Source organism: Molothrus ater, chromosome 1 (assembly GCF_012460135.2).
Source record: "Molothrus ater isolate BHLD 08-10-18 breed brown headed cowbird chromosome 1, BPBGC_Mater_1.1, whole genome shotgun sequence".
NCBI classification, from domain to species: domain Eukaryota; kingdom Metazoa; phylum Chordata; class Aves; order Passeriformes; family Icteridae; genus Molothrus; species Molothrus ater.
The window spans coordinates 16,791,436-16,819,315 of NC_050478.2; the positions used below are offsets into that span (position 1 = coordinate 16,791,436).

The following is a 27,880-nucleotide window of genomic DNA, read 5'->3' on the forward strand; positions in this document are numbered from 1 at the left end:
TGATAACCAGTTCTGAACTGATGAAATCCCTTTTATGCTCACACTGGAAACACACAGATGAAGAGCCATGCGAACACTTTATTGCATTTTTAGAGTGGGAAACCTGAATAGCAGCTAATATCTGCTATTTTTCATCTGAATACCATAGAACCAGGGAGTGTTTTCACTAAAATCCAGGATCAAGACTTGTTCCAGGCTTAAATCCTGACTACATTGTCCATCCACATCACTGGCAGCACCAGGATCAGTAATCCTGGAGGGATTCCAGTTTCTCCTGAATAAGGTGTATTTATATTCTTATTCCAGTTGTTTTTAAGACAGTCTTCTGTGCTCAGAATTGATTTAGTCTGTCCTGATAGATATTGTCCACAGACACTGCGAACAGGATTTAGCTTCTCAGGAGAGCAGGTGTGAGTTTTAGGTCTATCTAAAGGCCTCCTCCAACTCAAACTATTCTTCTATACATTTCCTGGAAACTTCTTAAAAGTTTCCTTCCACTTTGGACAAAAGAGATGTAAAAAGATATAGATATTTTTTCATTAAATCCACTCTGTGATTAGTAAACACATCCAAAACAAGCATAAGCATCTCCCCTGTATAGAACAAATACTTTGCAATTAATCTAGTGTACCATTCTTGCTCTGTTTCATTTCTCTTTGGAATCCCAGGGATGCTAACAGGGAGTCTCTAGGACAATGTTATTTGAGTATAATTGGGTGAGTAGCTGTGGAAGTACCTTTCTTAGATACCATTTATGAAGAAGGTTTGACGTTAAATTTATACTACACGGTAGGATTTAATACTACTAGCACGTCCTGTAGGAAAATTTAATTTAAAATTTAATTTAAAATGCTGATTCCTGCTTAATCAAAGGCACTTGTAACTTCTTCTGTGTAACACGAAGTACTGTCTTCACTGTAGATTTAACTAGAATGATCTGGCCTGACCTGAAGGGACTGACAGAAGAGGATCCCTGTTCAAAGCTGTAGATAATTCTGTAGATAGATTCATCTCTTCATGAATTTCAGGTGGTATATAAATTCACAGGTAATGACAGTGTGCAATATAGCAAACTATATTCTGTGTTTGACTTCAACACAAAGCATTTGCTGTTACGTTCACAATAGAAAATGTCTTCTTACAAGTATGAAAATTATTTACTATAGTAAGATTTAAAAATGAATACAATGCTCTGGTTTTTAATCGTAATACATTTTAAAGTATACTGGAACTTCTAGAATTGGATCCCTATTACATAAATATCATTAAATTTTTCCATCTGTGGGCTCTCCTTTCAAAAGTGTGAGGTAGGTCTCACAGGAAGAAAATAAGAGCATATGTTTGGATTAGGAAAATTTAAACTAGGGGAGTGAATGAAGGACAAAAACAATAAAATAAGAAGAAATTACACTTGAGCTTATGCATTTTAAACTCTTCTACTATTCCTGTTTATTTCGGTTTTCATAAAATGGTTAATACAATTTAAAATCCAGTTGATTTACTGTATGCTTAGCACATGGTACATTTTTATTATTTTTGAAAACATAAGGAAAAAATCAAGTTTCCTTATTGATAAGAAACCTTAAAATTCACAACATTTAAAGGACTTTCAAAAAAATGCTGGTGTTTATAAACATTGCATAAACAAATTACTTGATAAATGATTCGTTTTCATAACATTAAAAAAAAGAAAAATATATAAAGAATACAACATTGCCAAAATAATCTTAGGCTGCTTTAAATGTATATTCATAATGTAGAGGTGCAAACATTAACAAGCCAAACAATTGACTGAAATTAACACAGCTAGCAGAATAATGGCAGAAGAACCTGGTATGGGTTTTTCTGAGTCAGTGCAGATGAATACATTCAGCATCACCAAACATTCTGCAATTACACATTCTGACATGCTGCAAAGGGCCTGAGTATTGTCAAAGTTACACAATTCCTGTTTGGGGAGATTCCTATAGCCAGCTCCCATTTTCTGCACTTTCAACCACAGCATTCTTCTTTTCAACTGTTCCATCTGCATCGCTTGTTTCTTCTAACAACACCACTAAACTTGACAGAGTTGTGTGAGGATCAAGCAGTTTCACAATGGGTATGTCCACCTTTCTCTCCCGAAAGACACGGTTCTGAATTGTCATGGCTAACATAGAGTCCATGCCCAGAGATGAAAGTGCTGTATTCATGGTTAGTTCATCTGCATTCACTCCTGTGAGGTCACTCATCAGTGAGGTGATGTAATCCTCTGATTTGAGACAGGCAGTCTCTGGGACTTCAGCTTCCTCAGACATTTCAATCTTGTTCATGTAATCTTCTGACATAAGTGTTATGAAGCGACTCTTGAGAGAAATAATCTGAGTAAAAACATGATGATACAAAGTGTGAAAGTTCAATTTGGCAACAGTTTGCTGCGGGTTGTTTATAAGTAAGGTCTTCTGGAGATAGTCATGAATTTCATGCACTTGCAGAATGTCTATGCCCTTGGATTCCAGAATGCTCTGAATGAGGTCTTGGTTGAGGAGAATGCCGAGGTTCAAAGCACCCCAGTTAATGGCCTGGCCTGAGAGCCCACAGTTCCTCCTGTAGAGGCAGAAGAGATCCAGGAAAGAGTTTGCAGCTGCATAGTTTGTCTGGGTGGCATTGCCCAGAAAGGAAGCAACAGAGGAGTAGCACACAAAGTAGTCAAGCTCCTGGTCTCTGGTAGCCCAGTGAAGATTTAGGGTCCCTGCTACTTTTGGGCTCAGCACTTTGTGGAAGTCAGCCAGCTTCAGCACTTCAAGGTGGCCATCATGTAAAGCAACGGCACTTTGGAACACCCCTTTGATCGGACTCCCCACAAAGGTGGTGGCAATGGACTGGAAAGCTTTCTCAACATCACTGCTCAAAGTCACATCACACTGCACAGACACTACTTTGCTCCCTTTGTACTGCTGCTGCAAAGCCCTTAACTCTTCTTGCTTCTCACTGCTGGGAATTCTCCTGGACAGAATTGCAATACACCCTCCCCCGTTCCCAGCTATGAATTTCACTGTTTCAAAGCCAAGTCCAGTGAGCCCCCCAGCTACTACATAAACAGCGTTCTGCTTGAACAGCTGCTTCTGGGGCTCGTACAATGGGATATCTGAAAGCACGCTGATGTCTTTCTGCCTTCTCAGGACAGCAAGGGGGACAGAAGTGCAGGTGAAATAGGACATCACAGAATTTAGCCCTTCAAAATTCTCAGTCTGCTGAAAAACAGAACCTGAGAGATTTCTAAACCATTTCATATCCATGGAACTGATCCAGGCATGTATGGTCTTCTGCACTTCCTTTAGAGGTGCTTTCCGGAAAAGGCGGGCAACGGCAAGGATATGAAAGCTGACGTTTTCATGATCAATTTCCCTGACATTCTGGATGCATTCTGACTGTTGACTGCCACACACGATCACCACATCTTTAAGAAAGGACATGTGGGCCAAGTCCTCCTGAGACAGTCTGTTGATTGGAGAAAGAATAACCAGGGCACTGCACAGGTTGATATACTGCAACACGTTAGGAGTGGGCTTTGCAAGGACTGTTCTCCAACCCATCTCTTCTGCTGCTGCAGAAAGGACATGGCACAGAACTGAGGACGGCTCTGTAGTAATAATACCCAATGTTCTGCCATGTTTGCCTTTGGGTAACCTCTGAGTGAAGATTTCCCATGCAATGATGAAGTATGACACACAAGGGACATTCTGGAGGAATGGGAATTTCCTTGCATGGAAACAAACTGTTGCTGGAATCTGAACTCTGGAAGATGCAGCAGTGGGATAACATGAAACCATGTGATCTCCCACTTTCACTTTTTTCACATCACTGCCAGTTGCAGTGACTGTGCCACTGAAATCAAGAGCTAGAAGCCTGTGTTTGTCCCCTGCCTGGGAGTTCCAATACAGTGTATTACCAAAGTTACAGCTAGAAACACTAATGGGAAAATAATCTTCTGAGTGCAAACAAATTTTATCCACTTGAATTTCAACACTCCGTTTGTCAAGCTGAGTTGCAGCTCCAGTGGATAATTCCCCAGACAAGTCTTTTGCTGTGTATGGATCAGAAGTGTACAAAGTGAATGATTGTGATTTCTGGAGTGATCTTATGGGTTGCATGTAATCTGCATCTACAAAAGGTGTGCGTCTGATTTCGGACACATAAATTCTTCCCTGGCTGATGCAGACTTCTGGATAGTCCCCACCTTTGTACTTGATAAGAACATCTGCTAACACTGAGATGTCCAGGGAAGTGGAGGAGCTGAGGTCAATCAACTGAAATGTGATTTCTGGAAATTCAACAATACAGGCTCTGGTCATGCCATACAATGCAAACCCACAGTTAATGTGGTCCACATATCTCTCTGTTGTTCTGTAGGTGATCACTCTGACGGAGCAGCGAGACCTCTTCTCTCTTAGTGCCACCACTACCTGGCGATAGGCTTCACAGCACTTTGCCAACTGATCTACTGCTTCCCTTGGGGAATCTTCATTTAACTTTTGGATTCCCCACAGGAAGAGAATTTCATCATAATCCTTAACCTCTGCTCTCATTTTGTTCTGTGCATCGCCTTCCACGAGGCAATCCCAGCCTTCATACATAACATATCTCGAAGCAGGATGCAAGTATTTTTTGAGCTGCTCAGCTATCCCAAATTTGTCTGCAAACACAAGGACTCTGGGCTTAAACCCCAGATGTCCAATTGTCTGTGAAAGAGAGACTTCTTTCCATTTGTTTTGAAACAGAAACTCATTGTCTCTGGAAGACGATCCCTTCATGAAAGTGATGCCAACGCGCTTGAGCTCAGCCAAAACAGAGCCGTGTTTGTCCACAAAGCATCCACAGACCTCAAGGCAGTTCCCAGTGGATTTGCTCATTCGCATGTATATCATCATTTCCTCCTGCAGCGGGCGCAGCACCACCAGGCTGCCTATCCCTGAAGGAAAGCCTGCTCTGGAGTGGAGTGTCCTTGAGGTCAGGACAGCGGTCATCTGCAGAAAGCAGTCGAGCAGCACTGGGTGGATACAGTAGCTGTACATGTCTCTGGCGGTCTCCTCATTCACCTTTATGCTTGTTATAGCTTCCTTTAGCTCCTGGCAGTAATGCACATCACTGAGCTGCCTGAATACGGAGCCATACTGAAAGCCAACCTGAGACAGTGCTTCATAAAGCTCCTCTCTGCTAATCACTGACTTGCATCTTTGATAGATGGCTTGGCAGGAGATGCTGCTTTCTTCCACCACACCTTCAAGCCCCTTGGCCACTTGGCCAGCAGCATAAACTGCGTTGGAGGAAGAGAGAACCTCAAAGGTTGTCATGGCTTTTTGTGGACTCAGCTTGATACTCAGCACCTGGGAATTCTGTGTAAGAGCACATGGTGCAGAAAAACTGATACTCAGCTGGCAAGTGCTCAGAGGCACTTTGGGTTCTGAGCTGCTCATCACAGAGGCCAGACCAAGCTCCACATAGAAAGCACCAGGAACTAAGGCCACCCCATTGTTCTTGTGCTCATATAAGTACGGTGTCGTTTCCTGGGACACCAGGCAGCCAAACTCCAAGTTGTCACTGTTTATACCGTAAATCAAAGAATGACTGGTGCTGACACCTCTTTGGTTTGCTTGTTGAGGGATATCCAGGCTCATTAGTTTTTGGCGATCAAATTGATATTGTGGAATGGCCACAGGAACACTTTGATACCCGTTATAAAAGTGCTGCCAGTTGGGATTAAATCCCAGTTCAAACAGATTTCCTACCAGGGTGAAGAGCGTCTGATATTCTGCATCTGTTTGCAAAGAGGAGAACACCTTTGTGTCTTTCCCTAGCGTTTCTTTTATGCTTCGCTGCAGTGCTCGGTGAGGACTTATTTCCACAAACACCACGTTTTCCCTGCCTCTGGCTGCAGTTTGGATGGCTCGTGTGAAAGCAACAGGCTCACGAGTATGCTGCGCCCAGAATTTGCCCTGAGAAAAGTCATTTTCAGATGCAGCCATGCCAGTCAGTGTCGAAATCACTTCCATTTCCCCCTTCTGCTTTTCTAAAGGCTCTATCTGCTCCTCCAGCTCGCCAAGTATCATATCCATACTGGGGCTGTGGTACGCAGCTGGAACATTTAAAACATGAAGAAAGATGTTTCTCTGTCTGAAAGCTTCAGCTAACTCTCTCTGGACAGCTTCCACAGCCTCTACGCTCCCTGACAAGGTGCAGGAAATGGGGCTGTTGAAAGCAGCAATGCACACCTTTCCTGAGTAGGGATGCAGGCGTTCAGCAATCTCTTCAACGGGGACGTTTCCAACCACCAGCATTCTGCCGCTGGGAGTCTTTGCCTGCAGCCTGCTCCGGTGATAAATCACTTTGACAGCATCTGCCAGGGACAGGTACCCAGCAATGTGTGCAGCAGCAACTTCCCCCACTGAGTGGCCAACAACAGCAATGGGCTTAATACCCCAGTGCTTCAGGAGGGAAGCTACAGCAACCTGCAGGGCAAACAGCAAGGGCTGAGAAAACTCTGGATTCAACAAGTCCTTTGGGCTATGATTTCTTGCTGGCAGGAGGCTGATGGCAGTGTGCTGCTGAAAAAGGTCTTCTATTTCCTTACACTTGTCTCTGAACACTGGCTCTGAGCTCAGCAGTGCCTCACTGAACTCCTTCAGCGTTACACCGTTGCCGCAGAACACAAACACCAGCTGTGGTTCTGCTTTGGATATGGCAGGTTCCTTGCTCGCTGCCAACCTCAGCTCTTGCTGCAAGTGTTGGAGGGAATTTGTGACAAATGCTTTTCGGTACCTGTAGCTGGCATGGCTTCTTCTGCAGGCAGAGGTATAGGCCAGGCTTGGGAGAGTTACGGAGTTCCTTGCGCTCAGCTGCTCAGCTGTGTCGGCCATTGTCATCTGAAGGGACTTAGGGGATGCTGCTGACAGCAGAACTAATTCCAGGGGCTTCTTAAAGGCAGGAAGAGGCTCTGGCTGCTTCACCTGCCTGACTACAACATGAGCATTGGTTCCTCCAAATCCAAAGCAGTTGATGCCAGCTACTCTTCCATACTCACTGGATTCTTCCCAGGGCTCTACAGCTGTGGCAACAGCAAGGTTTAATTTCTCTGTATCGATGCTGCTCATCTCCTTTGAGTAATGCAAAGATGGAACAATCTTTCCATGATGCATCATCAGGAGCACTTTGATTAACCCGGCTGCTCCAGCAGCTGATTCAGTGTGTCCAATATTTCCTTTCACTGAACCGATTTTCAGAATGGAAACTCGGGAACACCTGGTTTTGCCAATGACATTACCAAGGCTCTCAGCTTCTGTAGGATCTCCAGCAGCAGTTCCTGTGCCATGGGCTTCAATGTACTGCACAACTGAGGGATCAACACGACTTCCATAAATGCTGCGCAGTAACTTCTCTTGCTCTATTTGAGACGGCCTCGTGATTGGAGTTATGGATCTGCCGTTCTGATTGACTGCACTGATGTTTATCACACCCCAGATTTTACTGTAGTCTTCCTTTGCCTGTTCCATGAAAAAGTGTAGTTTTGTTTAATAATACAAGTAGTCTGTGGTTAAAGGTGTTACCATGAACCTTAAAAGCCTGGTGCAAGCCCATTCCTTTTCCTCCATGTAGGGGGTGAGGTAACATGGCAGCACATAGTCTGAGAGAGATCAAGATTTCGGGTTTGGGATATTTGCTAAGGAAATCTGAGGCATATGTTATTTTCTCCTCCATACTTCCAGTTCAAAGAAGCAATATTGAACAAAAAATACTGAAACCAACAATCGTTGAAAGCATCCATATAGAAAGAAACAGACGGACTGAGTCTACTAAAACATATCTCTGCAGCTGGTGTCACCGCCAAGATTTTGGGGTTTTTGGCAATGATGTTGCCTTTGCAGAGCCAGGCATGCTGGCATTAGATGGGGCTCACCTCTCTGAGTAAGGAAGGAGAGTCTTTGCATGGGACCAGCAAGACTCCTTGGAGAGCTTTAAACTAGTTATGATGGGGAGGGCAGTAATATCAGGTTTGTCCCTAATAAACTGGGTAATAGTATGGAAAAGTTAGAGGGTACTTCTGAGGCCCCTCTGGAGGTGACTCTGAGATGTACCAGCCACACTGGAGCACACCAGCAGTCTTACAGAGACAAGCAAGGGGCTCCTGAGATAATAGAAGCCAACAGGGAAATATCAGAGAAACACCTTAGTACCAAAAGAAGGCTTACGAGGGATTAAGTTGATCAAGTGTCTACAGTGAAAGACACAACCACTAGACAGGGCTATGGGACATCCCTTCACACCCCCACTGGAATGTTGTTACCATAAAATACTTCTATTAAGTGCTGTACCCCCATGCACAGAGTATGGTGAACAAACAGGAGGAACTAGAGATCTGTGTGCAGCCACTGGGCTTTGATCTCATTGCAATTATGGACATGGTGGGATAGCTCCTGTGACTGCAGTGTTGTCATGAAGGGCCACAGGCTGTTTAGGAGAGACAGACCAGGAAAGTGCAGTGGTGGAGTTGCACTCGATGTGAAGCAACACTTGGAGTGCGCCGAGCTCTGTCCTGGTGAGGATAAAAGGGCGAGCTAGGAAGGGTGACACCATTGTGGGTGTTCGCTACAGGCCGCCCGATCAGAAGGAGGGAGGGGATGAGGCCTTCTGCAGGCAGCTGGAAGCAGCCCCACAGTCACAGGCCCTGGTTCTTGGGGGGCTTTAATTGCCCTGACATCTTCTGGAGAAGCAAAACAGCAAAGCACAAGCAGTGCAGGAGGTTCCTGGGAAGCACTGATGACAACTTCCTGTCCCAGGTAGTGAAGGATCCCACGAGGAATGCTGGGCTGCCCGACCTTCGACTAACAGGGAAGGCCTTGCTGGACATGCAGCGCTTGGGGCAGCCTTGGCTGCAGTGACCACGAGACTGTAGAGTTTGGTATTGAAGGAAGAGGCAGCAGGACAGAGAGACAGATTTCAAACTCCAGGACTCCAGGAGAGCTAACTTTAGCATCTTTAGGGATCTTGGAAGAATTCCATGGGAGAAGACCCTGAAGGGAAGAGGGGTCCAAGAGAGTTGGTCGACATTCAAGGCTCACTTCCTACAGGCTCAAAGACAGCTCATCCCAATAAGAGAGAAAGCAGGTAAAGGGGGCAACAAACCTCTGTGGATGAATAAAGAAGTCCTATCATTACTCAAATGTAAGCCAGAAACATACAGGAGATGGAAGCAGGATCAGGCCACTCAGAGAGAATGCAGAGAGGTTGTCAGAGTAAGCAGAAATGAGACTAGAAAGGCCAAGGCACATCTGGAATTAAATCTGGCCAAAGATTTTCAGTATAACAAAAAGGGCTTTTTCAAATCCATCACAACAAAATGAAAATTAAGGATTAATTTTAACACTAAAGGACTCCTGGGTCCATTAGCAAATGGAGGGGGGAGCCTGGTAACGCGGGACACAGAGAAGGCTGCATTATTGAATGCCTTCTTTGCACCTGCCTTTACTGACAAGACCAGCCCTCAGGGATTTCTGACCCAGGAGACCAGGTTAAAGGAATGCTGAAAGGAAGATCTTCCCTTGCCAAGTAGGGTTGGGTCAGAGAACTCCTAAATTAACTTGACATTAAGCCCACAAGTCCAGGGGCTCCGACAGGATGCATCCATGAGGTCTGAGAGAGCAGGAGGACAACATAGCAAGGCTGCTCACAATCATCTTTGAAAGGCAATCATGAGACATGCCTGAGGACTGGAAGGACCAATCTTCAAAATTGGCAAGAGGGACCCCAATCTTCAAAAATGGCAAGAAGAAGGACCAATGAACTACCAATCAGTCAGCCTCTCCTCAATCCCTGGAAAAGTGATGGACCACCTCATTCTGGAGGCCATCTCTGTCCACAAGAAAGATAAGGTGATCAGGAATGGTCATGGATTCCTTGGAGGTAAATCATGTTTGACCAACCTGATTGATTTCTATGATGAAACCATCACCTGGATGAATGAGGGGAGAGCAGTGGATATTGTCTACTTCAACTTTATCAAGGCTTTTGTCTCTCACAGTATCCTCAGGAAGTGTGGACTGCATGAGTGGACAGAGAGGTGGATTGAGAACAGGCTGAATGGCAGGTCCCAGAGGGTGATAATCAGTGGCACAGGGTCCAGTTGGAGACCTGTCCCTAGTGGTATCCCCTGGGCCCATATTGTTTCGTTTACTCATCAAGGCTTGAATGAAGAGGCAGAGCCTCCTCAGCAAGTTCACTGTCAACACAAAGCTGGCAGGAGTGGCCCATACCCCAGAGGGCTGGGCAACCCTTCAGAGGGACCTCAACATGTTGGAGAGATGGACAGAGAAGAACTGTCTGAAATTCAACAAGGGCAAGTGCAGGGTCCTGCACCAGGGGAGGAATAACCCCCTGCACCAGGACAGGTTGGGGGTCAACCTGCTGGAAAGCAGCTCTGTGGAGAAGGACCTGGGGGGCCTGGAGGACAACAAGTTGTCCATGAGCTAGCAGTGGGGGTCCAAGAAGGTCAATGGGATCCTCAGCTGTATTAGGAAAAGCATTGCCAACAGTTGAGGGAGGTGATCCTGCCCATCTACTCAGCCCTGGTGAGGCCACACCAGGAATGCTGTGTCCAGTTCTGGGCTCCTCAGTACAAGAAAGACATGGAGCTAATGGAGTGGGTCCAGAGGAGAGCTATGAAGATGATGAAGGAGCTGGAGCACCTCTCTTATGAGGGAAGGTTGAGAGAGCTGGGCCTGTTCAGCCTTGAGAAGAGATGACTGAGAAGGGGCCTCATCAGTGTCTGTCAATATCTTAAGAGAAGGTGTCAAGAAGGTGGAACCAGGCCCTTGCTGGTGCCAAGCAACAGGACAAGAGGCATTGGGCTGAAACTGATGCACAGGAAGTTCCATCTGAAAATGAGGAAGAAATTCTTCACTGTTCAAGTGACCAAGCACAAGAACAGGTTGCTCAGAGAAGGACTGGATTCTCCCTCACTGGAGACAGAATGTCTCAAGAATCATCAGGACACAATACTGTACAACTTGATCTAAGACGACCTAGCTTGAGCAAGGAGATTGGACCAGAAAATTCACTGAGGCCCCTTACAACCTGACTGATTCTGTGGTAATCTCATGCTTTTTCTGTAGAGAAGAGAACAAGACAACACAACAAAGCCAAGAACAACCAGAATATTATGCTAACTTTTAAATGTGAGTTCCTTTCCCTATGTTAGGGAAAGTTAATCTTAAACTTAGATTGGAAAAACATCTCTGGAATAGTCATTATTAGAGCTGAAGACACAAAAGTTAAGCAAGCAACCAGTCTTTATTCAGACTGCTTCACAAGCAATCTTACCTTTTTCAGTGGTTTGAGGAAAACAACACCACAGCCTTCTCCCCTTCCATAGCCATCTGCTTTTTTGGAGAAGGGTTTGCTTATGCCCTCTGGAGAGATCATTTTGGCTTTAGTGAGAGATACAAAGGTGCGGGGGTCGATGATGCAGTTCACCCCACCACAGATTGCTGCCTCACAGTCTCCTGGAGTCAAACAGAAACATATTCATGTTGAGACAGCCCTGGTGATAGACAGAAACAGTAGGAAGTCTGATTTCATCGTCCAGCACCTCTTCAGTCCCATTACCTGATTTAATGGCTTGCAAGGCATAGTGCAGAGCAAAAAGAAAAGATGAACACGCAGTGTCGACAGTCAGAGATGGTCCAGTCAGATTAAATGTGAAAGAGACCCTGTTGGCAGCAATGCTCATTGCTGTTCCAGTACCATCATAATGATTTATTTCATTCACAGCTCTGCTGGCCATGATTTCATAGTCTCGATTCATGAGACCTGGAAAACATCAGATACATGTCAAGTTAACCCAAGACAACAATAGGCATGTACAGCTCAAAAGCTGGTTAAGTGTTAAGTGTTAAGATGAAACCATATGGCATCAGGGCTCCTGTCATGAAGCTTTGCTCCAACACAAGTCAAAGGGAGAAGTCACAGCAAATTCCCCTGGACCCAACATACACAAACATAGCTTACACTGGAAATTCCTACCTGCCCAAGAAATGACAGGAAATTCCTACCTGCCCAGGAAATGCCCTTTCTGATGGCTCAGCTCACTGAATGATGCAGCTAAGTTCTCTGGAGTCTGTTTAGATGTCTGTAGCTCACTGTGAGACTGAGATACACTTTTGAGACTCAGGTTGTTTTAGATTAGCTATGAGAACATTTAACATGAACAAGTTACAAAGAGGGTTGTTCAGACATAAATGTACAAGACGTTAACCTCAGTTCCTCAGATGTACCAAGTTAAGGGTCACAGCACAAACTACATCTAATATTTTGTATTTATCTTTTTTTTCACACTTGCAAGCAGTAGGAAATAGTAAGAAGAGCAGGGCCTGTGAGACCAGTTGTGTCCTCTTTCTGGGAATGCAACGTTTGAAATATGGTGGATCCCCAAGTCCATGAGCACATGTGGAAAGCACAGTAGCTCTATTTAGAGAGCAAGGAATAGTGCCCTCAATGGAAGAAGAGCATCTCTCAGACTAAAGTAATCTAAAACATTTCCCCTATAGGTGCATCAAGCAAACTCCCCCAGAAAACTCCTTTTTAAAGAGACACAGATTACACCAGCAATAATGTGCTGGTACTCTACTATGGTCCATTAAATCTCTTTCAACAGCATCTGGTATCATCTTGTCCGTAGCTTTTTGGGTACTGACAAAGGCAGTTGGACAAGTGCACCTTGGTACCATTCTAATGTCCACAGGAGGATTTCTGCTGCTTTAAAAGGATATTAATCCCCAGAACACCTCAACCAAAATTATACTGGAAAACAGCATACTGGGGGGAAAGTGTAGGCCTGTGTAGAAGCCCAGAAGATAAGGAGCTAATGTGTACATGTCAAACACCGATTGCCAGATAGCCAGGGAGCCAACCAAGGATTGTCAGCAATAATCAAGAATTATTAAAAAAACCTAAATGAGACAGGACCATGGGGAGGTAGGGCAGCACTTCTCTGGGATAAAAATCCTTGTTCTGCTCCACAGAGACACAATCACAGAATCACAGAATCAACTAGGTTGGAAAAGACGACTGAAATCAAGTCCACTGCATGGTGAAACACCACCATGCCGACAAGACCATGGCACTAAAAGATACATCCCATCTTTCCTCAAACACTTCCAGGGACAGTGACTCCACCACCTCTCTGGGCAAGTGATTCCTATATCAAATCACCCCTTATGTAAAGAATTTCTCCATACTGTCCACTCTAAACCTCCCCTGACAATGCCTGAGGCCATATCCTCTCATCCTGTCTCCAGCTGCCTGTGAAAGAGGTTCATCCCCACATCACTACACCCTCCTTTCAGGCAGTTGTAGGGGGGAGTAAAATCACCCCTGAGCCTTCTCTTCTCAGGCTATACACCCCCAGCTCCCTCAGCTGTTCCTCACAGCACTTGTGCTCCACACCCTTCCCCAGCTCTGATGCCTTTCTCTGGACTCACTCCAGCACCTCAATCTCCTTCCTGAATTGAGGGGCCCCAAAGTGGACACAGAACTTGACCGTGTGGCCTCACCAGTGCCATACACAGTTGGAAGAATCACTGCCCTGCTCCTGTGGTGACACTATTGCTGACACAGGCCAGGATGCCACTGGCCTTTCTTGGCCACCCGGGCACACACTGGCTCATGTTCAGCTGCTGACCACCAGCACCACCAGGTCCTTTTCTGCTGGGCACTTTCCTACCACTCTACCCCCATCAACAAACAATGGGCAGCACCAGCACAGAAACGGGAATGAAATATTGACCCAAGGTCTGTCCAGGGAGGATGAAGACCACCCAAGAACCAAGACCTCCAAAAAGGTCTGAAAGAAGGAACTGGACATGGTAACTAATTTTCACAGAAAGAAAGAAACCTGTCTTCAGGGCAGGGAAACGTATCTATGAAAAGGTACCCCCAACAAATCTGGGGTATCCTCCAAGACCCTGGATGTCTCATTTGCCAGACCAACATTGGAACAAGGACCAGTAATCTCTTTTTCTTTTTCTCTCTTTCATTCTCTCTTCTTCTCTTTCTCTCTCCCTTCCTTAACTGATCTCCTCCTTTCCCCCTTTTCTTCCACCCTACACCATTATCCACAACCCACTGCCCTGTGCTGATGTAGCAGGTCAGGGACTAACATTCCAATTTCCATTCCAAGTGTGTAATTTACTAAGAAAACATCTCCTGCAGAGAAAGAAATTACTCATCTTCGGTGTTCCCTTCCACTTAAGGGTGGAACATCACAGCCTGTCTTGGGAGTATCTTTCCTAAGAAGGCTTGGGTTGCAGATGCAGTTTCCTGCTTCCCTTCAGTGCCTGAACACAGGGAGAAGAGCAGCAAAAAGAGATACAGGAATTGTACCATGAACTTCTAGAGTAGCCTGGTAATTCTTACCAAAAGTAACCACTAGTGCCATAGCACAGTAGCCTTAGATCTCCAGTCTAGATCCAGTGCTAGATAACATATTGAAAGGTTATGAAGGATTGCTCCAATCTTTGGGAGCTTCAAACACACTTTCTTTGACATGAAATTTTCATCTTACCAATAAAAACACCTGTTTTGGAGCCACTGATAGATTCCACAGGGACTCCTGCATCCTCCAGGGCTTTGTATGTGCACTCCATCAGTAATTTCTGTTGCGGATCCATGCGTTCTGCCTCCATATTATTAATCCCAAACAGGTGGTTGTCAAATGAATTAAATCTGAAATACACAGACCAGAATAAACTATGACAGATGTATGTAAGGTCCATTTACTTCTACACTCACAGTAAACATCTTTTGCAACTTCATGAAAAGCTGAGCAGTAACTGGTGTTTAGGCCACAGTTCCCATTTATGAAATTCAGAAGAAAATGTTTATAAGCCAAAGATGTTTCATGTATATGTCATTTTATCAAAGCTTCTGCATTTCAGAGTTAAGAGCCCACTCCTACCCATTTTTATTCTCATGGTTATTGCACTACTACCAACTGGATTCCTCAAACTATGAAATGTGCAGAATGAGACTCCCTTTGCAGTAATGTGGTCATAGCCTCAACAAGTAATAAACAAAATGAGAATCTCTCCTCACTGCAAAGAATCCCCCACAAAACCTGGTTTTCTACATTATTTTCAGCCAATACAGACCAATGCTCTAAATTTAAAACCAAAAAGTAGGGGATCAACTCAGGTGTTGTCAAGAAATACCAATGCTTCTCTAAAAATATATTCAAAATGCTTTGTGTGTGTGCATGTGTATGCTTGTCTCTAAAAGCATCTTCAAAATAGGCCCATGCTTACAAAAGACCAAATCTAACAATAATCTTGTATCCCAAGATCAGATTTATATGGCCTTCTATCATTTCTTGATTTCAGAGCAGGATTCCATATCTAACATGGGACTAAGCGCTAAAGTAATTCTGGGTCTTATGGTTCAACCCTGCCAAGTATAAAGTTCAGGAGACAATAAGATTTCTTCTGTGCATGTCAACTTCTCCTTTGAATGAAGCTCTACACCCTGAGGATTTTAGGTGAATGTGCAATTCAAATAAAAGACACTTACTTTGACCTTACTGTAATTTGCTATTCTTCACCCTATCACAGCCCCTGAGCAGCTGTACCCATAGTCTAAGTACGACAAAAGTCAGTGGTGCAGCAGGCTAACAGACTCACTCATCCAGAAGAGCAGCTCGTGTTGTACATATTTTTCCTGGCTTGTTACCATCGGCATCATACCACTCCTTGGTGTTAAACCTCTCGGGGGGGATTTCTACGGTGCAGTTTTTGCCTTCCACCAGGACTTTCCAGAAATTGTCAATTCCATCTCCTGTTGTACAAAGTTTTTAAAACAGATTAAATGATGTGCTCCCCCTCCCCATGCAGACTCAGAAATGCACAATTAGGAACAAGGACCTCCCGCCTGTAAATCTAGGCTGCTCAAGCAGACTTGCCACAGAAAGAAGTGATCATTCTTTGGTGAGAGGAAAATGAAAAAGTATGACTGATCCCCTCACTGCTTGTCTAAAAGCAAAGGAACCCCACAAAATCCTTTACCACCTTCTCTCCCCATTCCCTACCATCTACTGTAATAAAGCAAGAAGCGTTCTTTTATGAAAACCCAATCTGTTCCTATTACAGGCATGGCTGATAAGAATGTCCAGCCCTTCATCTGCCCTGTTCCTATGGATGCAGAGTCCTGTAACAATGCACAGTCACCCAGCCAGTGAACACAGAGAAAGTACAAATCATCCCAGACCCATCCTGCTCATTTGTATGAGTTTCATATGCAGCTCAATGCCCTGCCCACAGCCAGCACTGCAGCTTCTTTTGTCTGTCTGTCTGTCAGCAGACAAATTTAAACTAATCCGTTTCCACCACAGCACCACCTTTCAAAAAGATCACACAAGCAGCAAAGCAAAAATTCAACCAAGGGACAAACCAACAACTGTTGGTTTCCTCCATGCCAACATTAATAAAAGTCTCTGCTTTTCAATGTTCACTCACAGCCTGCTTTGCTTTTACCCCAAAGTTACCTCCAGGAAAGTTGCATCCTATTCCAACAATAGCAACTTCATCTGCAGTCTCGATCTCCATCTCCCGGGCTGCACAAGACAGAAGCACTCTCAGTCCAGTCCAACAATTATGCATTTACCATTGAATAAATATTGGGTTAAAATGTGAACTTCCCACAAACACACTAACTTGTTCAAAACTTACTTAATCTGGAATGATCTACTGCTGGTTGTGATGACAAATGACACTGCCCACAAGAGCTCTGCACTACATTCTTCCTCTTGTCTCTACTTCCAGAGGGAATTCCCCACTTAATTCCCCAAACTCTCTCATGCACACACACTTCCTCTTTACTGTTTAACCTCTGCTAACAAAAGGTGAATCTTTTCAACAAATTAGATGGCAAAGACAAGAATTCTCTTTGGGGTAAAATTAAATACCCCAGGATAGAACTGACTGATGATTTCTTTTTCCTTGATTCTGAGAAAGGAACTTGTCAGATGAGAATCAATTCAACTGAACTAATTAGAACTCACTAGGAAGACCAACACTAAGCCCTACAGTCCTCTTGGACTTCCTTCCACCCACAAAGAGGAGAAGACTCCTCTGGAAAGGTTTTGAGGGGGATTCTTGGCAGTGGGGAGAGCTTTCCATCCCAGGGATAGCACAGCAGGTCCCAAAGAGCCTTTCTCAGTCACTGACTGACAGCAGTGAAGCAGAGATGTGGCTGTTTCACAGCCCCACACATCACTCAGAGTTAATATTTCTTGGGGGTTTGCTTTGAAAGGTGAAATTAGGAATAACTGCTCAGATTCCTACTTTGAAAAATTTACTTCTTAGTTCCATTAGCTATGACAGAAGAAGTTAAAAACCACCTAGCAAAAATAAGTAGATCAGAATCTGACTTTCTATGAGTAAATTCTTTTTTACTAATAATGTAAATTCAAAATTGACACAAGAATTGTTTCCTTTACATTCTTTCCAAATTGTCTATGAGTTCTATGATTCTATGATTTCATATTTTAAGGTAACTGCTAAACTAAAGCTACAAATCCCAATTAAATACTTTTATCACAAAGGTACTTTTAAGCATTTTTCCTAAGTTAGCATTTAAATAGCAAGTTATGGAAAATTAAGGACCTTTCAAGCACAACATAGAACATACCTTTGGCATCTCTAGAACTATCCTGTGATCTATGTAACTCTTACCTTATATCATCCCAGTGGGGTGGAGAAATAAGCTGAGTCTGTGGAAGTAATTTATGTAGGATTCTGTGTGGTTTATTATTGAAATACTTATCCTAAATCAAGGGGAAAATGCAAATGTGATTAATCAGTGACCTGACTGAAATTCAAAACCACTTCCTTGTAGTTGTAAATTTCTTGAATTGTGTAATACTCAGCAAGGACAAGAGTATTATCCATCATCTTCCAGTTAGCAAATAATAAACTGAAGTTATGTTTTAACAAACCACAGATTCATAGAATTGTTTGCTTTGTAAGGGACCTTAAAGATCCTCAACATTCAGCCCCCCTGCCAAGGGCAGTGCATATTACACTGGAATGGGTTGCTCAAAACCTCATACAGCCTGACCTTTATTACTTACATGGACGGAGTATCCACAAATTCTCTGGGCAACCTGTAAAGAATTTCTTCCTAATACCTAATTTTCACCTATTCTCTTTCAGTTTAAAGCCATTCCTCCTTATCCTATCACCATATGACCTTCTAAAAAGTCCCTCTCCGTCTTTCTTATAGGGGTCTATAGGTACTGGCAGACTGCTATATGATCTTCCTAGGGCCTTCTTTCTACAGGCTGAATAACCCCAGCTCTCTGAGTCTTTATTCATAGGTGAGGTGCTCCAACCGTCTGATCATCATGAAATAGCCCAGTAAATTTTTATGATCTTCAGAATATGATTTAAAATACTCTGTCTTTAAAGTAACAATTCCATTTTATTTGCTCTTAATATCAATAAATACGAACCCAGTGGATTCTATGCTTTTTTGGGGCACCTTCATCACCAAGAAGACCAGCTGGAGAGGATCAATGGAACATTGTTGTGATCACGGATAGTGATATCTTCTTTATTCTATCTCTATCACTCTCTTTCTTACCCCTCCCTCTTTTCTATTTCTTTCTTTCTCTCTCACATTTACTATCAAATAAAACCCTTTACTACTGACTTTAGCATATGGTCTCATGTTGCATATAGGTAAAACCTTACAAAGGGAAGGCCTTGTAAAATCATGGCTCAGGTGTGTTACTTTGGCTAAGCAGAAAAGGACTGTGGGAAAGTGACACAGCTGAATTAGAGGTAGAAACACAAGTTATGTACCCATTGTTTGTTCACATCGTGGTGTATGGTGGTTAATTGAATTATGTTTGATATGATTAAAAACTATGTAGCTGATGACCAGCTAATTGCTTAAAAAGGCCGGGTTTTTGGAATAAAGGGCTCTCCTTTGCACCTGCCTGAGGACCCTGTGTCACTACAGACCCTCACCTCACAGTCTCATTAGCATCTTGATTGGGCAGAGGCATTGCTAATAATTTTAATAACTGAATCTCAACACCCTCTAAGGCCAAGGGGAAGCCTTACTTTCTCCAGTCTTCTCTCACCTCCCAGTTCTGGGACTCCCGAGGGCCATTCCCAGCAGTAAAGTCTGAGGAAAAGAAGGTTTTCAGAAATTCTGCCTTCTCTGTGTCTTCCATTACCAAAACATCCTTCTAATTCAGCAGCGAGCCAGCATTCTCCCCAGTCTCCCTTTTAATGCTGCTGTACTTGTAGAAGCCCTTCTCTTCTAAAGCCCTAACCCACGGCATTCCTCTAAGTAGGTCTTTCAAGAGGCCACAGTTAGCTCTCCAATAGTTTAGGGACTAGTCCTTCCTAATGCTTTGCTTCCTCCATGTAGGATCCTGAGTTCCACCATCTCATGGTTACTACAGCCAAGGCTGCCCCCAAACTTCACATCTTCAACCCATCCCTCGTGGTTTGTTAGTACAAGGTCCAGCAACGTGTCTCAGCTGTGTCCCCTCCCTGCCTCTTGCCCATCCCCAAATGACCCTGAAGAGGAGAGTGAGAAACACAAAGACTTGACTCTCTGCAAGCATTGCTCAGCAATGAGCAACCCCAGATGGTCACAAGTCCGCTACAGCCTGACAGTGACATGTACCAGCACAGCACAGAGATCTGCCACAGAGTGTTAGGACTTCTGGACAGAAGCAAGAGGGGTAAGTAAAAGGCTGTGTACAGCTTTGGGAGAAATAGCCAAGGGGAAGGTCTTGGTGCCCCCCTGTTGGTATGTGCAGCTCAAAAGTCACCCTGAGTGGGGTGGGCAAGGGGTCTCAGGCAAGAGATGCAGCAGTTCTGCAAGTCTGACTTTTGGCACTGCTTGTAAACATCAATCTTCTTATGGCTCAGACCTCATCTGATACCAGTATTTTTCTATATAGTATACTGCATAAAAGAAAAGAGCCTGTGGCTTCCCACAGTGACAGAAGTTCAATGGCTATTTTCCCTCCCAGTCTGTGGTGGGGGGGCTGCTTCTGAAGAAAGGCAAGGTTATGGGCATGAGAGAGGCTGGACTGAGGACAAGGACTGCCTCTGCTGTGTTCCAAAACCACTAAAAAAACACTTTATGATGCCTTGGTTGTCTGGGTGTGCCCCATGTAAAAACAGTCTCTCTTTTGAAGGTAAGATACAAACATTCATAACATTTAGGGGTTATACAGTTAAAGTGGAAAATATATTAAACTTATAACTGCCTATTACCTTACTTACACAGGCTTTATAAGGAAGACATAAATAAAACAGCTCCTGAAAACATATTGACTTATGTTTCCTTATTATATTGGAATATTGAGCTCGTAAACCATTACTGATTGATGATGAAAGCTGTATAAACAGTTCAGAGTCAAATTAAATGGTACTTCTTTACAACTTAGTTCATAAAAAATTAACGTACACAGGATCACAATCTAATTTTTGCCAGATGCATACTTATCTGCATAATCTAAAAAAACAGCAACAAAAACCAAAGGAAAATCAAAAATACCCCTTAGAACCTCCAAAACAACAGAGAAGATTCCATTCACAGACAGATATCATATTGCTCCAGGTGACTGCATGAAGAACACAAAACAGACCTGACCCACTGTGTCCCTAAGGGAGAATTACCTCCCTTACCCCTCAGCAGGGCACTCCCCACCAGGGTTATGCTCTCTTGCGTGACAAGAACTATCTCTGAGAGCAATCACAAAAGTGAGAAAGGCAGGTAATTACACATGTTCAGGGAGACTTTGGGATGGCAATGGCAATGTACTGCTGTAAACACATTCTCCACAGAGCTGGCCTGCCTACCTGCCTGCTGAGGTTGTGTTCCATGCCAACCGTCCTCCCAAGTCAGGTAGAATGAGTTTGTTGCTTTTCAGTTTACTGGGTTTGTTTTAAACTCATCCCATTCACAATAATGCATGAGACAGAAAAGGGATTTGAAATAGTTTCCTGGCAATTTGCCTCTCCCTAAACTCTTGCTTTTTCATCCTGTAACCTTAGAATGATCCAGAAGAATATGAACAAACAAATTTTTGTTTTACTAGTAGAATATCCTTTAGAAGACATTATTCTTCTAAACAGACTCTATGGAAGTGGCAGACAGGCATGTGAACTGTGAGGGGAGAGTCTGCTGCAGATTCAAATAAATCTGCACACAGAAATTGAAGCCTCTTTACCTAGAACTGCTCACCCACTCTAGATGGTGGCTGTGTAAGGATCTACTTACATGAGAGATGAGTGTCTGAGTGTCTTTAACAGTTAATGGAGGTCTGCTCAACAAAGGCAATGGAGCACTGTGGTGGTGCACTCCCCTCTCTTTTTCAGGCTGCACTGCCATCTGAGAAATGCTCATTAGGCCTCAGCCTTGATGAACAGCACCTGGGCTCAGCTCCTCTTGAGCTTATCAGAAACACTGACTGCTCCTAGGAACTGCTGCTGTCTAATTAGCTCCAGGGCTTGTTCATGATCAGCCTTGGAAACTATTTTCCTTGCCTCCATAGCATCATATCCCTGTGCTCACACTTTCAGAGAAGGTCTGCTGACCTGTAGTGTGGCCAGGTTGGAACGCTGCTATGAACAAAGCCCCACTCTTGCAGCCCTATAAACAGTGGTCCAAAATGAGTCCTTTGAGCTGCAGTGGGCAGTGACCAGTGGCCTCCATCTGAGTGGGGCCTCTCAGAGCCTGCAAACTCTGAGCTTTGCTGTACTTGGAGGATCACTGAATGACTTTAATGAATCCTGGGCCAAAAGCCCCACTCCTCAAGGTCCAACCCTTTGTACATTGAGTAGGTGCAAAAGCGTCCAAAGTGGGGATTTTTCACAGGTACCTGGCACTGACCTTTATGTCTGTGGGCATACACATGTACACACATGCTATAACAAATCTGGGAAAAATGCTGCTCTCTTAGATGTTTAAGTACCTTAGATATCTAAGTAAGTTAGGCCTGCAAGTAAATTTAAGGTATAAGCTACATTTAATGCTGTTTCACGTTATTCCCTGCTAAATTGTTACAGTTAAGTTATAAGTTAAGAACTGTTAAGTTTGACTGCTGTTAAGCTTTTAGGTTGTATTTCTTTCTATCATTGCTCTTTCTATCCTTTGCCATACACACATAAGCACATACATATACACATATTTCTCACTTCACTTCTGTTTTGATTGACTGTATTTTGTTGGTTTTTTTTTTTTCCTCAGTGTGCCTTAACTGTCTTGTAAGTAGTAGAGTGAGCCTTGAACAATGAACTTTGTTGTGCTGTTGCTTATTAATAAATCTGGCTTTTACTGATACTCTTGCCAGTGGTTTTTCAAGTGATCTCAAACTCTCATTTGGAACAAGCAGTGTAGTGAGCTGGATGATGGACCAATGCAGGTGGACACTGCAGTCCCACTCCAAGTGGACACAAAGAGTGTTTGAGGAATGTCCTGGGAAAGGAAGGAAGGAAAGCCACTCTTAGAGGATAATTGTTACCCAAGATAGGTAAATGGAAAGGAAGGTCCCTGGCATTACATTTGTGTTTTACAATTAGTAATCTGAGAGCATTGCTAACGGAACAGGAGTGATTTCCCTGGACCATATTCCAGGTTACTAGCAAGGATAAAGTAAAGGGTGAAGAAAAGTGAAGGTACCAGGGAAAGACCAAGGTAGGATCAGGATGAACTCTGGTTCATTTTTGCGAAGTAATATTGACTGTGGCTGTCAAAACTCAGGGATCAGAAAGATCTTTTTCTAAGGACATGGAATCTCCATCTGACATGTCAGCATTCTAGGAAAAGCAGAAATTCCTTAGAAGGTTCTGCTATACTGTATGTAAAGCAAGTTACCCAGGTAGCGACACCTCTGCAAACATTCTAGCTCACAAAAAAGGACACTCTGATAAAAATATACAGGCACAGATAGAGCCAGACACGCAGACTTCCATGTTTGCACCAGCAACCAAAGAAGATATTACCCTGACATGTACACCCATAATAAGTCAACATATGCCAGGAAAGACTGGATTAACTTGACATGGAGATAACTTCTCTAATATCCTGTTGGCACAGAAACTCTGTGGAGCAGATCAATGTTACCTAAGTTGTATGTTTGCCAGAAAATTTCCCTGACAAGGAAGTATAAAATTTGCTTCCAGTAAATGAAATGGGCAGGAATTTGAAAGCTCATCCCCTCCTCAGATAACAGGATACTCACATTAGCCCCTGAGATATCTTTATTGTGTCTGTGTCAGGGACTGAAGATGTGTCTAAAGCCTGCCATATTTGGTGCACTGCTGTGCACGTCGACAAGATAACATAGAAGAACTGTTTATTTTTATCTAGTAGGACTCTAACCTTCAGAAATTAAACTATGTATTGGACACCTGGTGCAATTCATCCTGTGAAAGGGAAATAATACACAATAAAGCCATTCTTGGCATGGAAGTGTTATCACAGGCAGTTATGACCTCATCTCATGTGCTGGCCCCACGTGAGATGATGTTGAAAATGGCTACTCCTGAGGAGGAGATGCAAAGTGTGGTCCTGGGGTGGAAGGGAGAGGATGACATGATGCACACCATTGTCATCTAGGGGATGCCCTGAAAGTGTGCTGCCTTCCAAGCCCTCCCTCTCAGAAGCCATGCTCCAGCTCCTTCTGCGGCTCAGTGGCTTTTCCAGAATCCAGGGGTTGGTATGTATTAATTGCTAACATGGCTAATAAAATTAATTTCCTTTGCAATTCTGAGTGTGTTATGAGCTTTTTGTGCATGGGCATCCTCCCAAACCTGTAACAGCGTCTCTGAGCTCTAATAAATCAAAGTTCAGTTCATGTTCAGTATCAGTATTCTCTGACTTACATGTTCAAAATAATACAGTAGTGTTTAAAATAAAAGCCACTAAAAAATTTCAAGTAGACATTGCCTGATCAAAGCAGGAGTAAAAGAGAGGCACTGTAGTTTTACTCTGTGGTTTTTCTCCATAAATATTGTGCTTACAGTTCCTGAAGATCTCTGAGACCTGACTGACCATTTTATGAACATATATGCAAACATATATGCAAATAAAAGCAGACTACAAAGATAACATACTCCCTAGTAAAAACAACTGGTCAAAGAGGCAAAAAATTTGCAGTTCTCATGGAAGTAAGTTGGGAAATCATTCATGTACATTAAAGAGAGTGAAATGTTATAGACCCTTTATAAGCATGTACAAGTACAAAAGTTGATTAGGTTCTTTGGTAGTGTCTAGTGTCAGATTACATCATATCATCACCTTCCAGGGTTTTGTGCAGTCTTCTTGGGAAACCTCATGATTACAAAATCACTTGTGGAAACAGGAATTTTTTTTTTGTCAGCTTGGAAAGAAATATTCCTCAGAATTAAAGTAATAAAATATGGCATCATACCTTGCCTTTCTGGTATCCTACACTGATAAGCTGAAATTCTGTTCATCATGATAATGTTCAATTGAAATTGACAGTTTCCATCCACAGTATCACCCAGAGAGTTAAAACACTTAGGCACCTTCACTCTTCCCAAAAACAAAAATGAAAAATCAAATTAATGCAATCTCATCATGCAGCAGAGGAGCCACTCATCCTGCCAGCACCCAGCACACAGCAACTTCACAGCGTCACTGTGTGCTCCCAAAGCAAAGGAAAAGCAGCTCCTCAACACGAATAAACATCTGTTAGTTCTGGGTCCTGGTCCCAGAAGAACTTCTGGGGTTTCTTTGCAATCTTATATTCCAGAGCCACCCTAGAGGAAACCAGGAATTCACCTCCCATTCTGCTGCCCCATCACCCAGCCACCCCCATCATTCCTTTGTGGGCATTTTCCTGAAGGCCAAGGAAAATGTGATCCTTTCTGGCATGCTGGCTGGTGAACATCTCTCACTGGCAGCCCCCAGTTTGACAGTGAAATGGCTCCCTTTGCACACAGGGCTTTGAGGGATATTAGAAATTAATTGATTGTATTGCTGAGTCCCCACAAACCTTGCAAAGATGTGAGTACAATCTGCTTAAATGTGAGGCACCAGTTATCCATCTCAGCCATCTTCTAGGCATGTCAGATATAGATAGATAGATAGATAGATAGATAGATAGATAGATAGATAGATAGATAGATAGATAGATATCAGCTTTCCTTTTCACCATTTCTTTAGCATTGGGAAACACAAAGAAATTTTGCTGCCAGTATCTACCTGTGGGGCAATACATCTAAACAGCAATTCACTGTGATTTCACTTTGAAAATTTCAGCAAATGCAACACAACAATCAGGAGAGCTTGTGCCTTCATCCAAAAAATACCAGAAAGCTGGCTGGTGGAAGTCCTGTAATCAGCTCCTAGCTCTGCCCCAAGAAGCATTTCAGATTTTATCCTATTAGAAATTAATACCAGAGCATGAATAGGCAGGGAACAAGGACAAGAATCCAGGTTCTGGGAGAAGACTGGCATATACTTCTTTCTTCAAGTACATTCTGAATTGAGAGTTGGTGGAGCAATCTTTCCACACCATAGGTGAGATTCCCAAGTCTTAGAGCTAAACTAAGGGCACCACCTGAGCCCAGTGTACTGGGTACCCTGACTGGATAGCTCCTGCCACTAGCCCAGTTCCTGCCTCTTGACCATTACCAGAGTTTGTCCCAAACTCCTGAGGAGCCAGAAAGAAACTGGCTACAACAAGTGGTTAAATTTTATTTTCTGCCTTGTTGAGCTTAAAAACATCACTAACAATTCATGGCTGTTTCTTACAGCTAGACACCATCTCTTCATGTCTGCTTCAATGTGAGTGAATCCTCCACAACATGGTCTAAGGCCAGATTTTCCTAGAAATCTTCTTGGTGTCTGACTATGGATAGGTGTGTCTTTGTGATTTATTCCCACCCAGATGTCTATTCTCCTAGTTATCTCTATGTAAGAAAGGCTATATTTTTTAGCTAGGTAACTCTTTAATTAACACTAAGACCTAAATGTCTACATGACAGCAAGTAGCTACCCCTTTTTCTGTTGACAAATTCCTTCTATGTAAACAGCTCTTACTCTATCATAGTGTCAATCCATTCAAGGAAATTGAGAACTGAACATGGGAGAAGCTATCACTGGAGTCATGCTAATTAACACTTAGATTTCAACAAGTTAGGAGCTACAGGAAATAGCTTCAAAGTGTCTGTCTCCCAGAGAGAAATTCAGAGCTGACATACCTGTCTCAGAACACCTGTGCATGGAAAAAGAAATCACCAGGATCCAACCTGCCCTGAGTGCAGCAGGAGATATATAACCTTGCTCAGAACCTGGCTGGCTCTTCTATACTCACAGGTGCCAAGCCTATCTTCTCTATATGGGAGAGAAGAAATACCTACAACTTTTCTACAAGTACTGGTAGGAGAGTAGAGAAGAGAGTTGCTTCTTTCAAAGGCAAGGAGAAGAAGTGCATGCCTGTTAGGTATTAGCTAATTATCTGGACCCCTGATATGACACACTTCCATATCTGAGCTTAATGTTCTTCTCAGCCAGAAGTCACTCAAATCACTGTCACCAGTGTCAAGAACACCAGGCTGCAGGGTAGGTTTTGGACTTGGAAAGATCCTTTCTATGATTGCTACTGCATAAAGCTGTGGCATATCACACTAGTGATATTCTTGTGACTTGCCAACTGGAATAGCTAACCCTTGTTTCAAAGTCTGTTATTTCTTCTGCTGTCGCTCCCCTGTTTTGTAAACCTGTACACTGAATGAGCAAATGTTGTTACAATCAAACACTGCAAGATGCATATAGCCAGCCACTGTCTGTGTTTTGCTCCCAGATAGGAGAATAATCTTTAGTGCCAAAGTGACAGCAGCAGCAGATTTGGATAAAAGAAACAGAAGTCTAGCTGATCACTGGTACCAAGTGGGAGATGCTTTGCAGGCTCCTCTGGTACCATGGGCTGGCTGAGGCTGTCCTGCAGGCACAGACTGGTGCGAGGGCCAAGCTGGGCATACAGCACAGGCTCACTGCCTTGTGATCGTCTTAATTCCTCAAAAGGCAGTGATCTCCTGCTTAGGATCACCACACCTCACCTCTCACCTTTTAATTCTGCTCTCTTCTTCTTACAACATGGAAGCTAGTTCTGTTCTTAATATTGTAACACTGGCTTTATTGATTCTGTTAGATATTGTGGAAATCCCTTCCCTCAGCTTGTTCTCCGTTCATATACACAAGGATCACATTAAACCCTGTCTACTACAGGGAGCTCAAGGCACTAGATACCAAGAGGCAGCCCCAAATTTACATGAAATCTCTGCTGTCCACGACATGTGAGCTTTCATGAGACAACTGTGCATGACACAGTCTTTATTCCAGGTGCTCTTTCCTCCTGCTGTAACTGACTCCTCCCCATCTCCTGTACCCTCCTCCTTGTAACAGGCCCAGCACTCATATGACTCCCCAGTGAATTTGTTCAGCTCACTATACACAGAAAAAGTGCCTTTTTTGCAGGCTACGGTAAACGAGGGCCAAGGAAACGGGAGCACACGGCACAGGGGCAAGACGCGGGGGAGCGCAGAAGGAGGAGCCGGGTCTGCCCGTCCCGGGGAGCCCGTGAATCACGGCGAGGGAGGGCCCCGGCCGCGCCCACCTTCGAAAGCTGCGCGTTACTGCCACGGCCCCAAAGGGCAGAGGGCGGCTCTGAGCTCCTCTCCCTCTTTCTCTCCCCTCTCTCTCCGCTGCTCCGCCGCCTGCACAGACCGCACCGTCGGGCCCCGGAGTGGGACGCGCCCGCGGCGAGGAGCTGCGGCCGGCAGCCCGTGCCCGCCTGGCC

At 43.8% G+C, this 27,880-nt stretch overlaps 1 protein-coding gene across 1 annotated transcript; it reads right to left on the reverse strand.

Annotated features, from left to right (window-relative positions):
• Positions 1–1,964: 1,964 nt before the first annotated feature.
• Positions 1,965–16,679, reverse strand: LOC118694940 (mycocerosic acid synthase-like). The gene is made up of 6 exons (XM_036396285.2): positions 16,565–16,679; positions 15,705–15,858; positions 14,594–14,754; positions 11,638–11,841; positions 11,353–11,534; positions 1,965–7,520 (listed from the first exon to the last, which is right to left on the reverse strand). The coding sequence occupies exons 1-6, from the start codon at positions 16,677–16,679 to the stop codon at positions 1,965–1,967; spliced, it is 6,372 nt and encodes a 2,123-aa protein (XP_036252178.2).
• Positions 16,680–27,880: the final 11,201 nt, after the last annotated feature.